Below are 22,991 nucleotides of genomic sequence, written 5' to 3' on the forward strand. Positions count from 1 at the left end.
TTTAAAGTGTGCCCTCTTCATCTAATGAGTCCTCATCTTTTTTATGACCTTCATTGTTAAAAATTATGAAAAAATTCATATATTCATTAACATCAACAGCTGTGAAAACTTTATTAGGTCCAAAAAGAAAAGAAAAAAGTTTTGACAGGTACCCTGAGAGGCGCTTAATGATCAGGTACCCTGAGAGACACTTAATGATTTAAAAAGGGCAAATTCTCGTTAAATTTTTCTCATATGAAATAAAAGGGGGTAGAGTGTATCATAACTTTTAAGGGCTTTCTCTTCAAGAAAAACATGTGATTTAACGTTAGCATGTTATTAAATTATCAAATTTGATATTAATTACAGCTTCATTATAATTAAATATAAATTACTTTGCAAAAATTATCATAAACTAAAGACATTTAAATTCTATACATCTAATTATTCTCATGTATAACTAGGAAAACTTGTTGTCTTTCACTGTATTTACTAAGTTATTGTTAGCTTTCAAGGTTAAGAGACAAGCTCTCTCTTCGTCCAACCAAGATAATCTGTATTTCCTCGCCCTGAAAGTTATCTTGATATTTGTTAAAATATTTAGGAATATTTTTATTCGATCTCTTCCAAGCAAATATAAAGAATTGTTTACATTGGGTATATCTCATTATATCTGTTTGAGTTCAAAGGAGCTAAAAGAAAAGCATGTAAATTAAAAATAGTACATAGCAATTTGTTCCTGTACATATACTGTGCAAACTTATCTTCCTTAAAAATAGAGAATGTCTTTTAACAAATTTGGAATGGCCATTGAATTCATTGATTAAACAGTTAAGGAAAGGTGGTGAGCGTGGGTGAATAGCCTTGGCTCTCCGCATGTCTGAAGCTCTTCACTTTTGTCTTAGGTCGCAACAAGTATGGATGTATTGTTGCACTATTACCAAACCTTTTCATCTTTATTTTTCTTGCAGGAAGTGAATGTTGGCTGTGTTGTGAAACAAGAAATTCATACTTGCTGGGGAATGGGGGGATGTTGCAATCGTTATGGCTAAAATGGCTTTAGATCTACGCTCGTGTGTTTGTTTTAGGGGATATGATTGTTTGGAGTCATCCCCATTTGCTGAGTGTAGGCCTTGGCCTCCTGTGCAGTGGCAGGCATATGCCGTGAAGGGGAGGAAGAGCTAAACGCCCAAGACTCAATCTTTTCTCTCATTGAGTACGGCTGTTACTGCCGTTTATGCTTACACCCTTGGCTCGCTCCACGGGATGTGCATCAGGAGCAAGGAGCCCTCAGATCTATGCCAGCGAGCTTTTCAGGTTTTGATAGTGTGCGGTGTGGTGTTTCCCAATGTTCGATGTACCCTGTGTGAAGTTGGAGGCTCCCCTCCTGTTGCCGTGCAAACTCCTGATGACAAGTTTGATGTAAGGAAGGCTTGGGCCTCCTTAGGTCTTTCAGGTAGGACCATTATGACCATGTTGAGGGAGCTGTTAGCTACTTATTTCCTGGTGTCCCCAGTGTCAGTGTCTGTGTCTTTTTTGGTGACACTAGTGGTGAAAGGCATGGTTATTAGTGTATCCATAGCATCTCCAGTGACATCTCCAGTGGTGCCTCCTTGAAAGCCCAAAAGGTCTGTAAAGACTCATCCTGTGATGTCAGTACCGACAAGAAAAGCTCTGGCACTTGAGGATGTCACGCTTAAAGTTGGACGGAAGTAGGATCTGGGGCCGAAGGTGCATGTTGCCCCAGTGCTGGGTTACCAAGTGCACACCCCTTAACCAGTCACCTCAGTGTATGCCACCTCTTCCTCTGTGCCCGTCATCGTGACCCTTGTGCTTGTGGTTCCAGGGCCCGTAACCCATATCTCTCATGTGCCTGAGTCTACTGTATGTCTAAATCCCGTGTGAGTGTCTACTCCCTCTCCCATGAATCCCCAGTGTTGTGGTTCCTATTGAAGCAACCCATGTGGTTTCCCCCCTCATGAGAGGATCCTTGTTGTTGGCTTCTCACAGTACAACTCCTGCTTGCAGAGAGCAGAACCAGAAGTGCGGGTTGGAAAGAGGAAAAAATATGCACGTTCTTCTTCGTCCTCCTCTTCAACTTTCGACTCTGATTCCAACGGTACTTTTCATAAGTCTAGGAAGGCCATTCATAGTCCATCTCAGAGCAGGAAAAAGTTTCCTGTCCCATACACTTTCTGTTCCATGGTTGATGGAAGTTCTTTAGTGCCCTCCATCACCCAATCTACCTGGACGGTAGACTCACATTCCCCCCTCAAGTCGCGACACTTCAGTAAATCAAATTGGAAGGATGTCACCACTCGAGGGTCTCATGGCACACTTACGTCCAATGGAAGCCCATAAGTTAGGGGTAGAGAGACATTTTCCCAGGCAGGGGTCCTTCCCCAGCCCCTATGAACAGAGGGAAGCGTATTAGCTACTCCTTTTGTCTTTGCAGTGATCAGTGCCAGGGATTCTTCCCTGCTTTTGTCAACCCCATATTATGTTGCTGGCCATGGGTTGCTCCCCCCAGTCTCTCTAAACGAGAGGGAGTCTGGTGGAAGTTATACCACCCCATTAATGATCATACACCAGGTACCTTATTCTCGAATACTATACCCTTCAGGGAAAGGTATTCCTCCTTTGACCATACACTAACCAGGCCCTATCAGTCTATTCATACCTATGATAGACAGATTGCTGGAGTCATCTCCGCTTCCCATACGAGAGCAGGCAGATAGACTTCCAGGGAAGAAAAAGAACCAATCGGTCACAGTTCTGGTGGATCTTTTGACCCAACAGTCAGTGAGGACAAAAGGTTTGTATATGCATAGGAACAAATAATAAATTTTAAAAGTTATTTTAATTTTTCCAATTATACAAACTTAAGTTCTTTATATTTTTCTACCTCAACCACCCCTTTCAGTTCTGAGCCAAAGGACAAAAGTGAACAGCTTCTGACAGGTGGAAGGGTGGGGCTACTCACCAGTGCTTTCCACCAGTCATTAACTTATTTAGCGGCTGTTCCAATTCTACTGAAGAAATTTTCCCTATTTTAAAGGACTTAGGTTTTTTATCGCTAAGAAAAATACAAATTACTTTTAATATTTCCTTTAGCTTTGGTCACATGATTTACATGTTAGAACTGCTATATCAGAATATGTAGTAACAAGTATTTGCATGATTATTTTATAAGGGACAAGGATATAAATCATGTCAAGATTTCCAATTCAATATTTACTATTGAGCCACATATATGTACATAACATCTTAAAAATGTAGTATTTACAGAACAACTTGTTAAGTTTATGTTCAAGTTGAATGGCATAACTTGTGCTGAATAACCCAACAAAAGAAAAATCAGCAGTACTCTACTGTTCGTAAAATTATTTAGTTAAAAAAATATTAGATTCCTCTGTTGCACTTTAATGATAAAAAAATAAGCAAATCTTAGGAAGAGGTAGATAAAGTTTTCAAGTTCTTAATGAGAGTAAAAGGTTCTTGGATAAAAAGTAACCTTGTATTTTAAATAATTTTCTCTACTGTCTTAAAAAACTATTCTGAAAGGTTACGAATAATTTTTGTTATATATGTTCCCTTTACAGCACTTTTACTCAAATTTAAACTTACCAGTCTCACTGAAGCTGATTCTATATGACAATGAACTCTTAGAACTTTCCAAAGGGCTGCTCGGCAGCCTAATTTCATAAGCCATATGTCAGCATTTCTTATGGAGTATATAGCAGTATTTTCAAGAGCAGATATAAAACTAAATATTTGGTGTATATCATCACTTAACAGTTTCATAAATGTATCCAAATAAAGCACATCATTTTCAACACTATTCAGAGCCTTGACTTCTAAGTTGCAGTATAGATGGGGAATAATTTCCTGTTTAATAAACGTGGGCGGGTGTTCGCTGTCTGACCAAGCATCGAGTGCTTTTGCAAGAGATTTTACACATGCCTGTGCAGCAGTTCTTACCTCTCTGTAGCCATTCATCTCTCCCTTGTCAAAAACTCTGTCATCATCCTAGAAAAGAAAAAAATAGGCTGCAATTAACTTTCATCCTTTTGAATAGAAACAAAATAGATTTACAGAATAACATACATTAAGTATGAGCAACCTCGCTGAACGTATGACTATATGAAATTTTTTTTCGATATACGTTCATTGTTTCAGCCCGCAAACAAATATTTGCCTTAGTGTGCACATTTGTTCCTATACAAACTAAAAACCCTCGTCCTTTAATTAGGGAGATTACTAAGGCTCAAGATGGAACCAGTCGTTGAAAATGTATATCAAGCAGGTATCTGACCGGTGAGGGAGTGAGGCAAAGCCACTCCTTCCTCAAATTTGATTCTCTTCAATTTTGCTTTGACTGCAGTGCTGTTTGCAAATGTGTGATAAGCACTCTTCAAGCTGTTGATTCTTTTTCTTGTGCTACTGTTGTTGATAATGGAATGGAAATTCGTGTCTGCCGAGGATAGGGCGAGTGCTGCAACTGCTTCATGGCAAAGGCGGATGTAGCCCCGCACTCCCTCTGTGCTTCGTGTTGGGCATGTCTGTACGCAGGCATCGCCTTATGCCGAATCTCGATCGTGGCCTCCGGTGCAGTTACAGATGTATGCTCTGAAGAGGGAGAAGCACTCTAGGCCTTCGTTGGGGTCTGACCGGGCAAGGCGCACGAAGTCAACAAAGAAGATTGCTGCCACTGCTTTCAACAAAGGTAATGTATCTTCTGTTACCAGCCTTGTGCTTACATCTCTGGATCGGTCCCAGCGGAGTACGCTGCAGGGTCAGTAGAGCATGAATTAAAATCAGCATCTTTTACAGGTTTCGTTGGTGTACTGTGCCGGCATGACTGTTGATGAGGAGTTTGACCTAAGGAAGTCCAGGCCTTCCTCAGGTGTTTCAGGTAGGCCATCTATGACTGCTTTGAGGGAGTTGGTCGCAAAGGCTGCCTATGCAAGTTGTTGTTCCTGTGGTGCCTTCACAAATCGTGGTGCCCTCGGTGTCAGGATAGGTGTAGTGTGAGAAACAGTTCAGTACCAAGAAACAACCCAGCCCTGTTAGGTGTCTCAGAATATGGTAAAGATATACTCCTGTTACCTCTGTTTGGTTTCATACCAAACCAAGTGCCTTCAGCTGAACCTTCTTATGCTGCTACTTCTACCTCGAAGAATTTTTTGGTAAGAAGTCATCATGTTCAGAAATACTAATCAACTAGAGTCTAGTGAGACTCTGACCGAGTCTCCCCACGGCAAGGGAGACGATCCGTACCAATAACATACCCAGCCTGAGAAGATGTCTCTGTGCGTCATACAGGTACTTCTGCTCCTGTTACCTAATGCCCACTGTTGATCTTTCTTTCCCTTATGGGAGAGCAAGAAAAGGTGGTGCGGTGCCGAAAAATTTCTTACACCGGGAATTATTATTGGCACATGGTACAGTGCTTGGTTTTGTACCGAATTTGCACATACAATGTTGGTCAGGATGAAGGGCTCCGCTCTTCTCCCTTGCCTTCACGTAGACAATAGAGGGAAGAGAAGATGCGAGCGTGATTAAATATGATTCTCAGTCTCCTCTTGATCAATCACTGTGTGATTGGTCCTATTGCAATCAGTCACGTTAGATTTTTCACTGCACAATTGGTCACCAAATGATCTGGTGAAGATCAGAACAAATCAGATCACCTGTCATGTATTCCTGTCCAGTGCTTCAAGTCCATGTGATCAGGAACAAGAATAGGAGACCACCCAAGACTATTCTCAGTGGTATTAAGAGCACCAAGATATTCCATCAAGTAATGTGATTGGTAGGAGGACTCCACACACCACCAAGTGACCGAAATTCACACATCCTGCTCTCCAGCACAATCTTCAGAAGCTAAAGTACATGTTACTTGTTCCAACACGGTGTACTTACCTCACCTCGAACTACTTTCTTAGGAGTATCTGGGATCTCCTCCCAACCGACCAGAATTTTGTGTAGTTTCCCCTATCTCCGTTTTCTATAGTGGGTACCTCTGGCGGAGGAATATGCGCCATGAGGCGACCCGGGGTCAGAGAGCGGGCTCGCCCAGGTCTCGACCTCCAGTAAGTTTCTGGTCGCGACGTGATTAACATCTCTCCGCGCTCTCTTCATCCAGTGCGACCCTTTGTGTCTTCACGCGGTACCCACGCGGTCCACTCGTGTTCATTCCTTAACCTTATCCACCTCTTTCCCCTGTGTCCCTGTGTCGATTGGTGCTTAGTGTTTCGTTATGGAGCATCACCGCTGTTGGCCCGGGCCTATGGCCGGTAAATCTTGTGGTGCCTTTCTCTCCAAGCCGGAGGTCGACCCCCACACCTTGTGTTCTTCATGTAGGGGCAGTGTCTGTGCCCCTACAGCCACGTGTCCGGAGTGCGAGTCTTGGAACGAGATCCAGTAGGTGCGCTACGGCACGAAGAAGAAGAAGGCGACCAAGAGATCACCAAAGAAGTCCAGCATTTCCTCGCCTCTAGCGTCGCCCGATGCCTCTTCGGATAGGGGTTCCCTACCGCCTTCCCCTACTTAGAGTAGGGGACGAGGTAAGTCCGTTGCGGGGAAGCGGCCCATATCCCTTTCCCCAGGAATCTGAAATGCCTGTTGGTGGGGATATTGTGTCGGTTCAGGCAAGTGGGGGGCCTGAGGGAGGGGCAGGAGTGTGTTCGGGAGACGAGGTCCTGGTGCCCGTTTCTACCGACGATCCGATGTGGGGGGAAGCCTGCTATGGTCTCTTCCCCAGCATCTTGGGTGTGCATTTCAGGTACTTAAGCGACCCGGGGAGACGCCGAGAAGGAAGGAGAATCATCGAGTTCGGATCCCGTTGTATGGGCGCCTCCAAGGACATCCTTCAGGTCACCCATGAGACTGGAGGAGGAGTTTCACACCTGGTTCCCCCACAAGAAGGTTCCTTGGTCTCCCCCGCCGCCGTCGTCAACACTTGCGCCCATCTTTCTACAGCCTTCTTCGCCAGCAGACCGACACGAGGATCCCCCAGCAACTCGAGACGACTCGGACGACTCAGCGGGCTCTCTTTCCTCCCAGTCGTCATTCTCCTCCCACTCATCAGACTCATTCTCCTCAGAGGATGAAGGCCCGAGGGACTCGAGGAGGAGACGGGAGAGGTCCCGCCACGCCATGAGACGTTCCAGGACCTCCAGGAAAAAGCACAAGAGGAGAGGTTCGTCGAAAGATGAATGGGTGCGAGTCACGATCCCCCGGAATCATCTCCTCAAGGCTACCTCCGCCCCGAGCACCTCTGGCTGGCTCCCTAGAGCCCCTTCGTCACCCTCGCGGCACGGCGCCTCCAGCAGACCCGATCATCGTCAGAGGTCGTCGCACCAGGTCTCGGTAGACAGGTATAAGTCCGCGAAGGCTCCGGCTCCATCCGCCCAGCGGAAAGAGTCGCTCCTTCGGCCTGGCAGCTTTGTCCCGGCCTCCGGTCCCTCGACAGCCTTCCCTGACCGCCAAAACCAGCCAGCTGGTACGGAGAAGCCCGCAGCTCTGCGATGCTCCACGGGAGGGAGTAGACCCATGACGGCTACTCCTGTCCCAGCAGATCCGCCCCCTCAGCGGGCCGCCCCGCCAATGGCTCGGCTCGAGAAGAAGATGCCTCCTCCCCACGCGGATCCCTCCGTTATCGACGAGGCTTCTCATGCGGAGGATCGGATAGCGGAAGACCTCGTAGAGGGGGGAGAATGCTCCACGGACGACGTCTCCACCTACAGAAAGGTCTTGGCCCTCATCAGACGTCACCATAGGCTGGATGAGCCTAAGCCCTCGGCGGAACAAGCCTGGCTCTCCAGCCTTAGCAGGCTGGTAGACAATCCAATACAGCAGAGGCCTTCCCTGGCCCTCCCCCTGGCGAGGGAAGTGAAGCTGGGTATGGACCACATAGATAGGTTCATAGCCAGCCAAGCGGACGCCCCCAGGAGCCAGGGTGCCTCCAAACTCCTCCAGGGACTTGAAACGCAGAAACGCTTTTATGTCCCGGAGGGGCGTCGCGGAAGTCCCCGTACAATCGAGCCAGCGATCTCCATCCTGAAGATAGGGCATCCTCCGCTCCGGTGTGTTTCTCACCAGGGGGAAACCTCCATGATGGAGGATATGGCCCTAGACCTGGTTTATGTGTCTTCGTGGTTGGACTGGTGAGCCTGCACATTGGTGGGATTCCAAGTCATCCTATGACCTCTCCGTCCACGAGAATCAGTCCTTGCTGAGGGAACTGATTAGTTCGGGGGGAAAAGCGCTCAAGTTTCTCTCTTACCAGTCGCTCTCTCAAGCAGCCAAATGAGTTCTGCGGAAGAGGGACACAGTGCTGAGCAAGCTGGTAAGGAGGTTACCCGAGCGGGAGGCGAGAGCATTGAGGAACTCACCAGTGTAGGGAGAGTCTGTGTTCCCCCTGAAGGCAGTAGAGGAAGTCATGGAGAGGGTAAGGAAGCTTAAAGAAGCGGGAGAGCCCAGACCCCTGCCTGCAAGACGCCCAGCCCACAGGAGACCCTCTTCAGATGTCCCTCACTCGTCCCATGTTTCGCCAGTCCAGCCGAGGAGGGACTCCCCGTCGGTGTCGAGGCACCAAGCCCCGCAGCCCTCCCGTAGGGGTATTTCAGCCCCTCAGTTTAATTTTAGACCAGCCTATGCCAACTCCGGGAGAGGGCGATCCAGCCGCGCCTCTAGAAGGAGATAGTAAGGGAGGCCCCCCTACTCCTGCCGAAGCCTCAGGTAGGGGGATGCCTCAAACACTCTTGGCAAGCTTGCGGGACCACGGTCCAGACCTGGGCGAGCACGCTCTCTGACCCCGGGTCGCCTCATGGCGCGTATTCCTCCGCCCGAGGTACCCACTGTAGGAAACGGAGATAGGGGAAACTACACAAAATTCTGGTCGGTTGGGAGGAGATCCCAGATACTCCTAAGAAAGTAGTTCGAGGTAAGCACTGTTAGGAAAAATACAAATTACTTTAATTTTGTGATTTTGGCAACTTCTGGGGGTGCGAGAGCTAGAGTCAATTCTACTTCTTAAGGTAGATGATGTTGATTGGCCTATCCTTCAAACTCTTCAGGGTCCCCACTTTTCTGTCTGGGTCATGCATACCCTGTGAGAAAGGCTCTGTCTTCTGAGGGGCATATCAAGACTTCAACCCTTGCAAGGGAGGAGTCCCAGGGTTTCAACGTCCTAATGGCGCTGACTCTGGCCCACCTGAGGCAGAGAACTCTGTGACAGTTTGTTCAAATACATCCTTGAAGTGGCTCCTGAGAAATGGGTCTTTACGTCATTGATCAGCATTTCGACACCCCTCAAGGATCCAACACTGCCCTTAAGTTACCATGGTTGGAACTTCCTCACGGCCCAGGGCCCTTGGACAGAGTGAACTTATAAATCTCTGGATTTGAGAAATCACTTCAGTCTACCAGTCGATCAAGATGAAGCCTCCAGCACTCTCTCAGCAAAGGAGATTCTACTGACCTGAGAGTTTGAACCTGTTCAGTCTCCCCTCCCCAGTGTTCCAGCCTTCATGTTGCATCAGTCAACATACCAGTGGCCCAACTGTGTCCTGAAGAGAAGGGATGCAGTTATCTCCAGTTACTTGGGCAAGTCAGACAGGAGGTGTTGGCCCAGAGGAAGGCCCCTAGGCAGAAGGGTACACCACATTAGGATATAAGACAATGATGCAAAGTGGAAGAAGGCTAGCCATGACTTTAATTTATCGTACAGTCGCCTGTAAGGGCCTAGGGCTGCAGCATGACCTTAGGTCTGTACCGTACCATGAAGTTCGACTTTGAAAGGCTTTGACTGCATCTAGAGCCAGATCTGCCCTTTCAGCTACTTCTTCCTAGAAGAATAGCTTGATAAATGCCCCACCCTTTCGTGCCAAGCCAGGCCAGTTCAGGACGGTGTTAAAAGTAACGGAAGGAAAGGGACATTGAAGTTAGCAGTGTTGTCTTCCAGCTGCCACAAGTGGGGAATGCCTATCAGGCCATTGAGCAACTCTTATGTGCTGAATAATTCTGTTCTTCAGACCCTGTTTAGGATGGAAACAGTGGTCTGCCATCAGAGAGGAAGACATCATGTTTTCTGTGAATCTGAGGGATGCTTACTTTCAGATACCTATACATCAGTCCTAAAAGAAGTACCTCTGCTACATACTCATGGGAGTAGTGTAGCAGTTAAAAGCCCCGTACTTCAGACTGCATACAGCGGCCCAAGTGCTAACACGAGTGTTAACACTGGTCTCAGCTTGGACTCACTCAAATGAGATTCGCCTTTTGAGGTGTCTTGAGTTACTCAAGAATCGAGATACTTATTTTGTTTTGTCATGACCTGGAAATTGTGAACAATTGGGAAAAATGGAAAAGTTGAGGCTCGCACACCCAAACAAAAGATGAAGTACTTGGACATGCTGATAAGACATGGCAGCAGCAAGTCTTTCCATCAGACAGTAGTATCAGCGGGCTCAGGGAGGCAGCGCACCCACCCATTCCTGCTCAATCAAAATTTTTCAGTTCGATTGTGGCTACATCTTCTGAGATGTCCTTCATCGGAGGAACTTATACCACATGGATGTCTCCACCAATGATCAATTCAGGTGAGCCTGAAGCTCCACTGATCAGCAACCATCACTATAACGGTGTAGACCAGAGGACTCCTTGCTTCTGACATACACTCCCTGGGGACTGAGCCAGGGGCATGTGCACAGGGCCAGTGGCAGCAGAAGACTCACTCAATGAAGACTTTGCTAAGACACCTTGGAGAAGGCTTAGCTCTGTTCCTCCTCCCCTCAAAGCATATGCCTGCCACTGCACAGGAAGCCACAACCTATATGTTGATGATTACAAACAATCATGCACCCTACAAGACGCGTACTTGCAACGTCCACCCTTTCCTTAGCGAGTATGAATCTCTTACTTCACATGCATTACAACGGTAATCAACAGCCAGCATTCACTTCCTGAAAGAGAAAGAAAATTTCTATTAAGGGCGCAACAGTACGTCTGTGCTTGTTGCGGCCAGAAACAAATGGGAATATCTTTCGACAGGTGGAGGGCCACGGGTTCTCGCCCATGCTCACCACCTATCAATGACTTCATTAACAAAATCAACAACTGGCGCTGAAAACACCTCTCTATTTAAAGGACGAAAGGGATTGTATACACGTAAGAACAAACTTCTGTTGCTTGTATAATGTGTTTACTAACCTATACATCAATGACATGAACACTAGCAAAGAAAATGTAGGAAGTTTTGACAATGAGTGACTAAAGAATGAAAAAAATCTTTGGCCAGATTTAGAGATCATATTACTGTGCTGGGCAGCCGGAAAATAGACCAAGATGTTTTGAACATGATTCACCAGCATTAAGACCCCCGTAAGAGGGTACTGCCAACATTTCTGGAAGAATAATGGCGTTTTGAATAAAAACCATTGCTACAAATTTAACTGAAAAATTTACCTGTGATAAGCCAAAGCCTTCAGGGTCGTCATCTTTCAGGATCAAATTTAACAGTAATGTTAGAGCCTCTGGGGTTTGGAGACATGCTGCAATAGGGAAGATGAAAATTAATTTCTTCAATAAATATTAACAATATCAGATCTAAAAAACTAGATTTTGAAAACAAAGTTTCTCACGCAAACTCATTGATCATGTTTAGCCGACCATCACAGTCAGCATCCAGGAGTAAAATTAACTAAGGAAATAAAGGATGAGGATGATAAACAATGGAAATGAGGAGTTGACATTCATAAAACTTATCCAAACTACTAAAAACAAAGCTCGAGAGATTCTCATATTTGTTATAGGGTCTAATATACAAAACAATGGGGGTGGATAGTTACTATCTACCAATGAGACTAAGGTGAGCATGAGAGTTAACAAATGCCTTAAGCTACTCTGCTTCTTCTACTTAGAAAACATAACGGGATATTCATAACTGTTGGATTTGTGATGAATAAAAATCCTGAAGATTATATTAATGGTAGTTACCTATCTGAGACTCTATGTTTTCTAGTAAACTTCTACTGTGCAAAAATTGGGCAATTTCTCAAGTCTCCAATTTGTACTGAATATTGTATGCCATATGGATCTGTTCTTCAGAGAATACTGATAAAAATATAAGTACTTCCCTAAAGTAATTTGACCTTGTGACTGAAAATTGTTTACTTACATTTTTCCTCCCCACCCAATATGCAAAATGAATTGCACAGAAATAAAACTAAAATCTATAACTATGACATCATGATTATTAAAGCAATGTATTACTAAGAGTGAACCTTTTTCTTTAACATAATTTTAGTATTATGTTGAAATTAGAGAGTGGAAAATATCTGAGAGGGTATGAAAGAAATATGTATAGGAAACGGAAGTTTTCAAAGGGATGAACTAGAGGATATGTTGTGCCGTAAGGAAAAAATTGGTGGTGGGACACAGAAGTGTAAGTCACTTAAAAGAAAACCAAAGGCATTTAAGAACTCGAAAGTAAAGCACTCACAGGGTGTAGAAGAACAGTACAGAGAGATGAAAAAGATTCTAGGAGAAAGTAGGTATAGCTAATTGAAGAGCGGTAGAGCAACTGAATGAAAGACTAGGAACAAGGGAAGGAGAAAAGAATATCTAAGATTTCAAACTTCAGGAAAAAGCAAAGACAGGATTTGAGGCAACTGGGAGTTATCAAGCATACAGATGGAAATATATTGCATAAGGATTAAGATATAAAGAAGAGATGGAGAGAATATTTTGAACAATTTAATATGACAAATTCGAAGATAATTTGTATTTTTCCTAACCATACAAACCTTAGCTATTTACAAAGGGTATTACTTTTAGCGTAGCTGAAATGGCGAGCCATTAGAATTTAACGAGGGTGTATTACCCCCGCGCTAGTTAGTGGGGGGTAGGGGAGTGGTAGCTAGCTACCCCTCCTCCCCCTCACACACAGGTGAATACTCACTTTCACTTAGAGGTAGGACTTGTCTTGGGGGACAGGGCTGGCGGGCAAATATGTGTAAATAGCTAAGGTTTGTATGGTTAGGAAAAATACAAATTATCTTCAAATTTGTCATTTGTTCCGTAACCGAAATACAAACCACGCTATTTACAAAGGGTGACTTATCCCTTAGGAAGGGCGGAAAGTCCCCAGCCATACTGGCTTTGGCTTTACCCGGGGACTCAGAATCCGAGTGAGTCGCACTCGAGAAAAGGAGTCCCTGCACCTCACAAGTTCCTTGCTCCGCAAGGAACCATGTGGCCTACGTAAGCTTGTGTGTGAAGGAAGAAGTGTGACTCGTCCTAGGCAGTTGACCTGGAGTTCCAGAAGGAACTCTGGGTTAGGACGTTCCCAATACCACCTCGTCAGGGTATGGGGGACGCGACAGTATTGACTCAATACTCGGAACACAAGGAAGCATGGTTTACCTGCAGAGGTTCGAGGTCAGCTATGCAGAGACCAGGATGCTGCTTCCCCGTAGAGGGGATGCTGAAGAAAGTAGTAAGGGCCAGACATACTTCTTTCGTTCATGCAGACTAAAACCTGATAACAATGCCCTCAACCTTCTGCTACCTGTCCAAAAAGGAGCCTGAGGTTAGACCAGCTGTTGTGTAGCCACCACAGAGCGATAGAAAACGTATCGAGACTCCTGTGGGTCACGCCCTGCAGGAAGCGGGCTGCGAAGGTCATCAGACGCTTCCAGACTCCAGCTTGTAGCACCTGCGTCACAGAGTAGTATTACTCGAAGGCGAGGGACGTTGCGATGTATCCAACATCGTGCTGTAGGGCGACGTGACGGGGGAGAGCCTGAAGACAGGTCGAGATGAATGTCCTTGAGTCCGGGCTGAAGAGGTATACTGGTGACTCTCCCCCCATGTCCTCCTTGTGTTCCCAAATCGGCTGCAACTGAGGACAAACTGCAGCTGTTCCCAGCGCTAACCTCTCGATTCCTTTCTGGCAAGAAAGAGAAGGTCTTGGGACATCAGACACAGAATGGAGAATCGAAATCTTGAATGAATCGGACCGAAGGGCCGGGACCCTCAGATTCTGAGTCTAGCCAACAACTCAGGAGCGAGCCTGAATGTTGCCTTCCCCTCTTCCTTAGAAAGGGGGGAGTAGTAAGAGACCAAGAAGATTGCTTACACACTGGCCGTGGCCAGAGTGAGCAGAAGACCCAAGGCGGAATACAATCCGAGGCCTGTCGTAAAAGGGTCTTGAGAAGATCTCTTAAAGGACTAAAAGTCCGAGCCATGCTCCAAGTTGGAGGTCTTCCTCCGACTAGGGCAGGGACGATCGTAGCTTCGCATGAGCGAGGATAGATCCAGCGGGCAGGAAAAAGTTATTCCTTTAAGCCTGAAGGTCAGGGAAAGGCTGAGCGACAGGCTTCATTGCCGAGAGCGGAAAGGAGTTTCCTCCCGCCGAAAGGCAATAAGACCGTTATTGCTGGAGAAGAGGCCTCAAGGGAAGAGGTATATCTCCCACGGCACCAACCACCTTAGACTCTTCACTTTGCCTGGGAGACCCCTGTGGATGACTATCGCAGATGACGCGACCTCCGTACCGCGACTGTAGCGGGTTGTCTCTTCTAGAGGAGGAAGCGTAGTGTCTCCAGGCATGAAGCCGAAGCGATGCCCCGGTTCGGGAGAGATGTCGCAGTGTGGTTGCTTGAGTAGTCTGCGCCGTGGGAGAAGCTCTCCCGGGAGTTCCGTCAGGGGAAGCAGAGGGTCCAGAAACCGTTCTGCGCATAGTCCCAGTGGAGCTCTCCCATTGAAAGGTTGACAGACAACCTGGTCTTGTTGAGGCCCATTGTCCGCAGACAAAAAGGAGGGAAGACGCAGGCGTCGAAGTTGTCCCACCATCACCGGAATGCATCTTGCCAGAGTCTCGGGGTCTGAGACTGGGGGGGAAGACTAGCGGAAGCTTGAGGTTCCAAGCTGTCGCGATCAGGTCCCCCAGACCAGCACTTGCTGGTTACCCAAGGTCAAAGACCCCTAGGTACACTCTCTCTATGAGGCTCTGCTCGGATAGTCTGAGAGAAACATTCCCCTGCCTGGAATGAGAGAGCCGATGGTGGTATTGAGAGAATCTCAATCATCCCGGTATCTCTACTGCAAGATGTGAAGGTGTGAAAATGCGTCCCCTGCTGGTTAGAATGAAGTCGACGCGCAACGGGGCGACTCGGCAGGAGCTGTAGGATCTGAAGAGGGGCCAGACTAAGGCCCCTAAGCCTGCCTGAATGATGGAGAGGTATCCTTCAGGTCTTGACCATAGGCCTGGACCGGAACATGCCCCCCCCCCTTTCCTTTGACGAGTCCGAGAACCGCATCAAGAATGTGGGGAAAGGACGAGAATATCCACTACCATCAAGAGGCTCCATAGGTCAACACCCATTGCAGGTCTAATAGTTCCGCTGGTCCCATAGGGCCAGGGAGTCCGGTTAAACATTGCCTGAAGCCACCGGAACTTGGATCGCCCCACATGGAACTTATCCTGAGGCGACCGTTCGGACTATAGACGGGTCAATGAGGAAAGGAGAACTAGGAAACGTTCCAAGGTAGGGCTGAAAGCTCTGCTTGACTGAGAACAGGTACTGCGACTCTCCTCAGTCTTGCCACAGTCAACCGAAAGGAAGGCTCGGAGGATGTGGTAACAGAATCTGGCGTCCCCAGGTGGTCATCCATCCAAGTACCGACGTTGCTTAACCTCGCTGGACGGACGAGAGGCGGGGTTTCCAATGTGGTAAGGCGGTTGACTCAATATCATGGCCAGATACTCCAGATGTTGAGGCAGAGGAAGAGAAGGCTCCAAGCAAAATACCATGAGCCCACACTCATGGTAAGCATCCGGAAGCATGTCCCGGAGCTGAAGAAGGTCGAAACCCGAGCCTACCGGAGTTGACCAGCCCTCCAAACAGCAGAGGAGGCGGAAGCCTGCACCTGAGCGGCCAAGAGGAAGGCAGGGAGAGTTCTCTGGGGAAACAAACCTGCTATGCCACGGCGGGATAGCCACACTGCATCATAAGCAGGAATACTTGCAGTCTAGGCTGAATTCGACGAGCACCCTGGAAGATGGATGGAATGGAAACTGAAAGTACCCGTCCTTCCGATCCAGGGTTTAAGGAGTCCTGTCGCCTCGTTACCAGTCTGATCGATTCTGCTGGTCTACGCTGGCCGAAGTTTGTTCGACAAACTTGATCGGGGCTGAGAGGTCGACTATGGACATCCCCTCTCAGATCCTTCCTTACAAGAAAGGATCGACTGAGGGGGCCGGGGGTGAAGACCTTCGCCTAAGGTATGGATCATTCTGCCCAACCGGGCAACTCTGCTGACGCTATGGCATAGAGGTTCAGAGACACTGAATTCGCTGACAGAGACGGCAGGCGAGATATCCTTGGCTACTCACAGAGATTGTGCGGGAATGGGCATCGGGAAGCTGTCATTCGGATGAGTAACCTTAAGCATCCTCCCAGCGAAAAACCTGCAATCCTAGAGTTCGTGAACTCCTTTTAGGACTATGCCCCCCCGGGGGAGTCTCCCGTGCCATCTGTTCCTGACAGGAGGAAACTGCAATTGGACACCTTGTCCCAGTTGTCGTAGCCGATAACTTAGGCCGACGTGGTTGAAAGAAAAGGGCGCTGGAGCCCTGCAGAGTCTGGAAGAAAGCGCCTTGGAGGAGTGAAACCGGAAGTCGATTTACTCCGCACAGCAGCTGTCTAAGTCTCTGTCCTTGGGCACAAACAAACTCTTCTCAAGGATGGAAGGGTGTCTGAGGTCGTCGACCTCCACAGATGAGACACCCGAAGGAAGCCCTCAGTCAGCGCGTCCAGATGGTACAACATCGAGCTTGTCCGCAAATTAGATACTTAACGACAAAAGGCCAAGGTGCCTGAGCTCGAGAGGAGGAAAGTACCCTTGATCTTCCTGTAGCTTCCTTGAACCAAACCTCGGGCCGTAACCGAGGAGGGAAAGAACCTGGTAAGCTCCCAGAGGAAGAGGTAAGCAGTCACCCCTTGTCCGATGGAGAAATCTCGAACGGAAAGCCCCCCCGCCAAAAATCCTTCCAGGGAATGACGGGGAAGTGCCATGCTCTGTGTTTACGGGGTGAGACAGTGTTCTGGAAATACGCTCCAGAAGAACTCGCCAGGCTGGTCATGCTGCGAAAACCCCATTGGGAATCGTGGTCGCAATTGCCCTGGAGCTCGCGCGACGGGAATTCCTGGTGGTCGGCGAGCGATAACCCATAGACGAGCAATGGATACTGCAAGAAATAGGCCGACATTTGTGCGAAGAAACACTGTAGGTTCGCGCGACGGAACACCATCCGTCTGCGCGATGGAAAAAACCGTTGGTTCGCGCGTGGGCGAACATTGGAGAGCATGAGCGTAGACGTGCAGGCACGTGGGCGTGTGGGCGCGCAGGCGAGTGGTCGCGCGGTTGCACGGGCGAGCGGTCGCGCGGTTGCACGGGCGAGCGGTCGCGCGGTTGCACGGGCGAGCGGTCGCGCGGTTGCACGGGCGAGCGGTCGCGCGGTTGCACGGGCGAGCGGTCGCGCGGTTGCACGGGCGAGCGGTCGCGCGGTTGCACGGGCGAGCGGTCGCGCGGTTGCACGGGCGAGCGGTCGCGCGGTTGCACGGGCGAGCGGTTGCACGGGCGAGCGGTCGCGCGGTTGCACGGGCGAGCGGTTGTGAGGGTGGGCAGGTGGATGAGAGCGAGTCCGAGGCGGCGAACGCAAGCGTTAGCGCGATGGCGAGGAAACGCGCTGCCGTGTGGGCGAGGAGGACCGCTGGCGATATGGATCAACAAGCGATCGGTGGTGAGCTGGTGAGCGCTAACGCGCAGGTTGGCGATGGCGCGTTGTGTTATGCCGACGCGATGGTCGAGCAGTATGCGCAGGTGAGCGATCGTGCGTTGGCGAGCAGTATGCGAAGGTGAGCGATCGCGAGCAGTGATCAGCATGCGCAGGGTCGCGCGATGGTGATCAGTATGCGCAGGGTCGCGTGATGGTGATCAGCATGCCAGGGTCGCGCGATGGCGATCAGCATGCGCAGGTTGGCGGTCGCGCGATGGCGAACAGCATCTGCAGGTGGGCGATCGCGTGATGGCGAACAGCATACGCAGTTGAGGGTCGCGCGATGGTGATCAGCATGCGCAGGGTTGAGCGATGGTGATCAGCATCCGCAGGTGTGCGGTCGCGCGATGGCGATCAGCATCCGAAGTCGAGGGTCGCGCGATGGCGATCAGCATCCGCAGTTGAGGGTCGCGCGATGGCGATCAGCATCCGCCGTTGAGGGTCGCGCGATGGCGATCAGCATCCGCCGTTGAGGGTCGCGCGATGGCGATCAGCATCCGCCGTTGAGGGTCGCGCGATGGCGATCAGCATCCGCCGTTGAGGGTCGCGCGATGGCGATCAGCATCCGCCGTTGAGGGTCGCGCGATGGCGATCAGCATCCGCCGTTGAGGGTCGCGCGATGGCGATCAGCATCCGCCGTTGAGGGTCGCGCGATGGCGATCAGCATCCGCCGTTGAGGGTCGCGCGATGGCGATCAGCATCCGCCGTTGAGGGTCGCGCGATGGCGATCAGCATCCGCCGTTGAGGGTCGCGCGATGGCGATCAGCATCCGCCGTTGAGGGTCGCGCGATGGCGATCAGCATCCGCCGTTGAGGGTCGCGCGATGGCGATCAGCATCCGCCGTTGAGGGTCGCGCGATGGCGATCAGCATCCGCAGTTGAGGGTCGCGCGATGGCGATCAGCATGCGCAGGTGAGCTAGTAGCTGGCGAACCATGTTCCTTCAGAAGTGTTGGAGAACGTTGGCGTGCCGGCTGTAACACACGTGGGCGATCCGGAGATCGCTGGCGAGCTGATGATCGCTGGCGGGCTGATGATCGCTGGCGAGCTGATGATCGCTGACGAGCAGAAGGCTACGCGTGGAAGCCTGCGCAAAGAAGAAGAGTCCTTGACCCTGACCTGAACCGAAGTTCTAGATCGCGAGGGCGAACGTGGGCGCACAGGGCGCGTAACAGGAACCAACAGGAACTGCAGGGAAGATCATCTTGAAAGCGCTGACGAACAGGAGAGCTCTGATGAGCAGAAGGGCGCGCAGGGAAACCCTGACACGCAAGGGAAGAACCCCCGTGGGGGCAACCCTTTGCCTTGAAGGGATCGTTGTCCGCCGGGAGACTGATGTCCGTCGGAAGACCGCTGTCCGTCGGGCAGACCGTTGTCCGTCGGGAAGACCATTGCCCGTCGGAAGACGAGATCAGACTGCTGTCCATCTGCACCAAGGCGGAAGATCGAGAAAAAGGAGTTGTAGGCTGCAAACGGAGATCCAAAAAGGCGCCTCAAGCACCCTTATAGGGAGATGAGAGGCCCTTACGACGAGGCGGGCGGTGGGCCTTACGGCGAGGGAGGCCAACAGCAACAGCAACAGAAGAAACCTCCGAAGAGGAGTCTCTATGAGTGTACTCTCTCGCGAACGAAAGAGAAACACTTCGTGGAAGAGACTGGTCAGCCAGTGACCTAAAAGGAGCAATCCTCCGAAGAGGAGCTCCTGCAGTTGCCCAGCCCCTTGAGCGAAACTGCAGGTGCGACCGCTCAGCACCAAGAGCATAGTCTCACGAAAAAAAGGCAAGAGAAGAACCCCCCAAAAGGGGAAAAACTCAAGCCTGGACAGGAAAAACTTCCCTCGGAAGGAAAGTTATCCGCTCAAGGAGGCAAGCCTCCTGACTGTTCTAAAATGAACTGGAGAGCTGTCCGTCGACACGGGAGTACTACCAGTAGAAGGAGACACACCCCTGACGAAAATACAAGGGGGGAGGCAGCAACAGCCGAATCCCCAGGACTCAACCAGACAGCTCACACCGTTGTTATATTACAGAAATGAACTAGATCGGTAACTGTAAAAAAATAAAACAAATAATATTAGTACACATTCATTCCCCCGGGAAGGCTCCGAAGAGGAATCCCGAGGGAAAGGAATAAGAATTACACAACAGGCACGTGCCCTCACAACCACTTACACTCGCGGAAGGAGAGCTGTAACCAAAACAGAATTATAACAATTATAATTATGTAACTATGTAATTATGTAATTTAAAAATGAATGAACACTAAAGAAAGAACGAAAACCCCGAAAGGAATCGTTCTACAAGCTGAAAAACAAAAAACAACTACAATTAGATTCATAACTAATTGATACAAACGTACGGCGTAGCAACCCCCCACACGGAAAGGAAGCTAGGCTACAAGGGCGTAGTAACACGTAGTAAAAGGGTGAACGACCTCAAGAGAGAGAGAGAGAGAAAGACATAAGTCAAACTCGACCGCCACCCATAAAATACACCGTGGTGGCCTAACTGCCGAGGCCTCCACGTAGATATCGTACACTACACACACACATCTGAAAAGGAAACTTACTTATTTCTATACTCAAATATATATACAAACATGAAAACATGTTTACATATATATTGAGTAAATGAAAAGTAAGCGATTAAGTAAAGACAAAACAGACAATGGCTGCCAAGCGAGGACCAAGACAGAGACGTCTGTCACAGTCCGAGCCAAAAGTGAAAGAGAGTATTCACCTGTGTGTGAGGGGGAGGAGGGGTAGCTAGCTACCACTCCCCTACCCCCCGCTAACTAGCGCGGGGGTAATACACCCTCGTTAAATTCTAATGGCTCGCCATTTCAGCTACGCTAAAAGTAATACCCTTTGTAAATAGCGTGGTTTGTATTTCGGTTACGGAACAAACTGAATATAAGAGAGGAGCTGGGAGAAGCACGTATGGTGGAGGGGACAGTAATGGAGATACGAAATACATAAGTGAAGCAGACATTAAGTAAAATGAAAAATGGTAAAGCACCAGGTCCATCAAAGTTTCAAATTGAAATGGTCGAGACTAAATATTTGTCAAATGCCTTTTAAGAATATTTTTGCACTTCTTGAACCATAAGTTAAAATCTTATGATCAGGGCTACTCACCAACGATATCACAAACAGCTTCCAAAACCCTCGTAGGCTGAATAGAGCCTTTAAGTTCATCATGCTTTAAATATTTTGCGCTTCCAACTGCAACGAGATTTCTCACCATATCACTGTCATCTTGCAGCAGCATTATTAATACCTCATAAACATCCAACTTGGCTTTACCTGTAGAATTATCAAGAGTTGATTAATGATAGTTTTAACCCCAGCATTTCTATAAAAAAAAAATGTAAATGTATTTCATAGCATGAAAACCATTCCTCAACATATCCTGTAAGTCAAATGTATTTGTAACTTACACCCATAAAATTCATAACTAAATGTATGGTAGTTCACTTGCTACCAAACATTGCATACCAATGGGGGAGGAAGGTTAGATACATTTACAGACCATGACACTCCACTCCTGAACAATCGATTATCAATGTTAAAATGATGGGAAGTAAGAATTAAATTAAGACAATGCCATGCAGAGAGAAAACCACAATCTTAATATTTATTACTTCTATACTCACCGGATTTTCATTACTTATACTCAAAGCTGTGTCATTGTCCTAACATCACAGATCAGGGCGAAGGAGGGAGGAGGCATGTATATGAACATCAGGTGAGTACTGTATAAGAATATTATTAAAAATGTTTAACAAAACTCCTCAAAATGCTAATATTGCTGATTCACACACTCTGAGGGAGGTGGAAAAACGAAAGAAAAAGATGGGAAGGTAAAAATTTAGATTACTGTAACTAATTTGTCAACCACTAGAGATTAGTTTAAAGGTAACCAACTCTAACCCAAGTAAATTCATAAATACTAGAGTTACCCAGTTGGATTCCAGATCTATACCCACTATCCACCTTTTAAAGCTACTGTAAATTCTTATACAAAATAAGAAACAAAACCTTGAACTTTCTCCTCAATGAATAAAGGTATAATTTAAAAGTTAAACAAATAATAAACAGCAAATTCTCGTTTACACCATATATCTGGTGAGAACTGAGCACTGGAAACTAGTGTATGTGCTCATTCTCATGAGCAGGTAGCACAGGTAATGGGTGCTAGTGCGTGTGTTCGTTCTCATGAGAATGAAGCACAGATAGTGGGTGCAAGTTCTCGTGCTTGCTCTTGTGAAAATCGAGCACACTAACAGATGCGTGAGCTCATTTGCCCATTGGTCTGATCAGGGAGGGCTCATTCCAGATACATATCCTCTTACTTCGCAAACTGCAGTAGTAGTCCTACCCTTCCCCGGAGGTAGGGTTCTTAGTACCGCACTTAGTGATCAATACTCATGAAAATCAGAAGACTGGTCTGAAAAGTCTACTATCTCCGGAAAACTTGTCAGGGCAGTTCGGGGTCATCTGAGGGTTAGTGCGTGTGAAGAGGAGATCACCTAAGCATTTGGGGAGCATCTCTGGCAGGAGAGGGACTAAAGCATACCTCATTGTCTTGACCAGAAGTGACATAATACAGTTGAGAAGGCAGGTGTCTCACCACACCCATCTTATGTAACTACAGCATTTACCTTGTGAGAAGATTCAATGGCTGTTCTTCCCCACTAAAGATACACTCCCATTTAAATGAGGATACTTTGTATTCATGTGGGGAGTCAACCATATCCAAAACGTAGTTGTAAATCTGGCAGAAGTTTTCATACAATGGAGGATGCGTATGAAGGCTCATTTTCATGTGTATGAATCTGAACTTTATATAGAGTAATCATACATAGTATATAAAATAAAATTGTGAAACTGTGCTTTAATCCCATTAATCTTCTCACAAAACTGTAAAACTCGCTTCCCTAATACCAAAGTGGCTATACAGACTGTGACATGCAACTGATCAGGGGTTCCCATTCTTACCACATGCCAAAACAACTACTTTATTAATGATTCAACTGTCTTTCTAGCTCTGTTGTTACTAATACCCACTTGGTTCTATTACCAATTTTTGTAGTACCAAATCAACCTACAGTATTGTGTCATAAATTTTTCTAATAAAATTTGGCACATACCTGTATTCAAAA

General features: G+C 47.9%; 1 protein-coding gene across 4 annotated transcripts in view; it reads right to left on the minus strand.

The window, feature by feature from the left end:
* Nucleotides 1–3,192: 3,192 nt before the first annotated feature.
* LOC137654447 (tRNA (32-2'-O)-methyltransferase regulator THADA-like) overlaps nt 3,193–22,991 on the minus strand; it is a 64,240-nt gene continuing 44,441 nt past the window's right edge. For all 4 annotated transcript variants that reach the window (XM_068388072.1, XM_068388073.1, XM_068388074.1 and 1 more), the window contains 3 exons: nt 20,965–21,132; nt 11,452–11,537; nt 3,193–4,008 (listed from right to left, as the gene is read on the minus strand). In XM_068388072.1, coding sequence (XP_068244173.1) covers nt 3,532–4,008; nt 11,452–11,537; nt 20,965–21,132 — 731 coding nt within the window. In that variant the 3' untranslated portion in view covers nt 3,193–3,531. The remainder of the gene's footprint in view (nt 4,009–11,451; nt 11,538–20,964; nt 21,133–22,991) is intronic.

The sequence above is a fragment of the Palaemon carinicauda genome, chromosome 15 (assembly GCF_036898095.1).
Source record: "Palaemon carinicauda isolate YSFRI2023 chromosome 15, ASM3689809v2, whole genome shotgun sequence".
Lineage (NCBI taxonomy): Eukaryota > Metazoa > Arthropoda > Malacostraca > Decapoda > Palaemonidae > Palaemon > Palaemon carinicauda.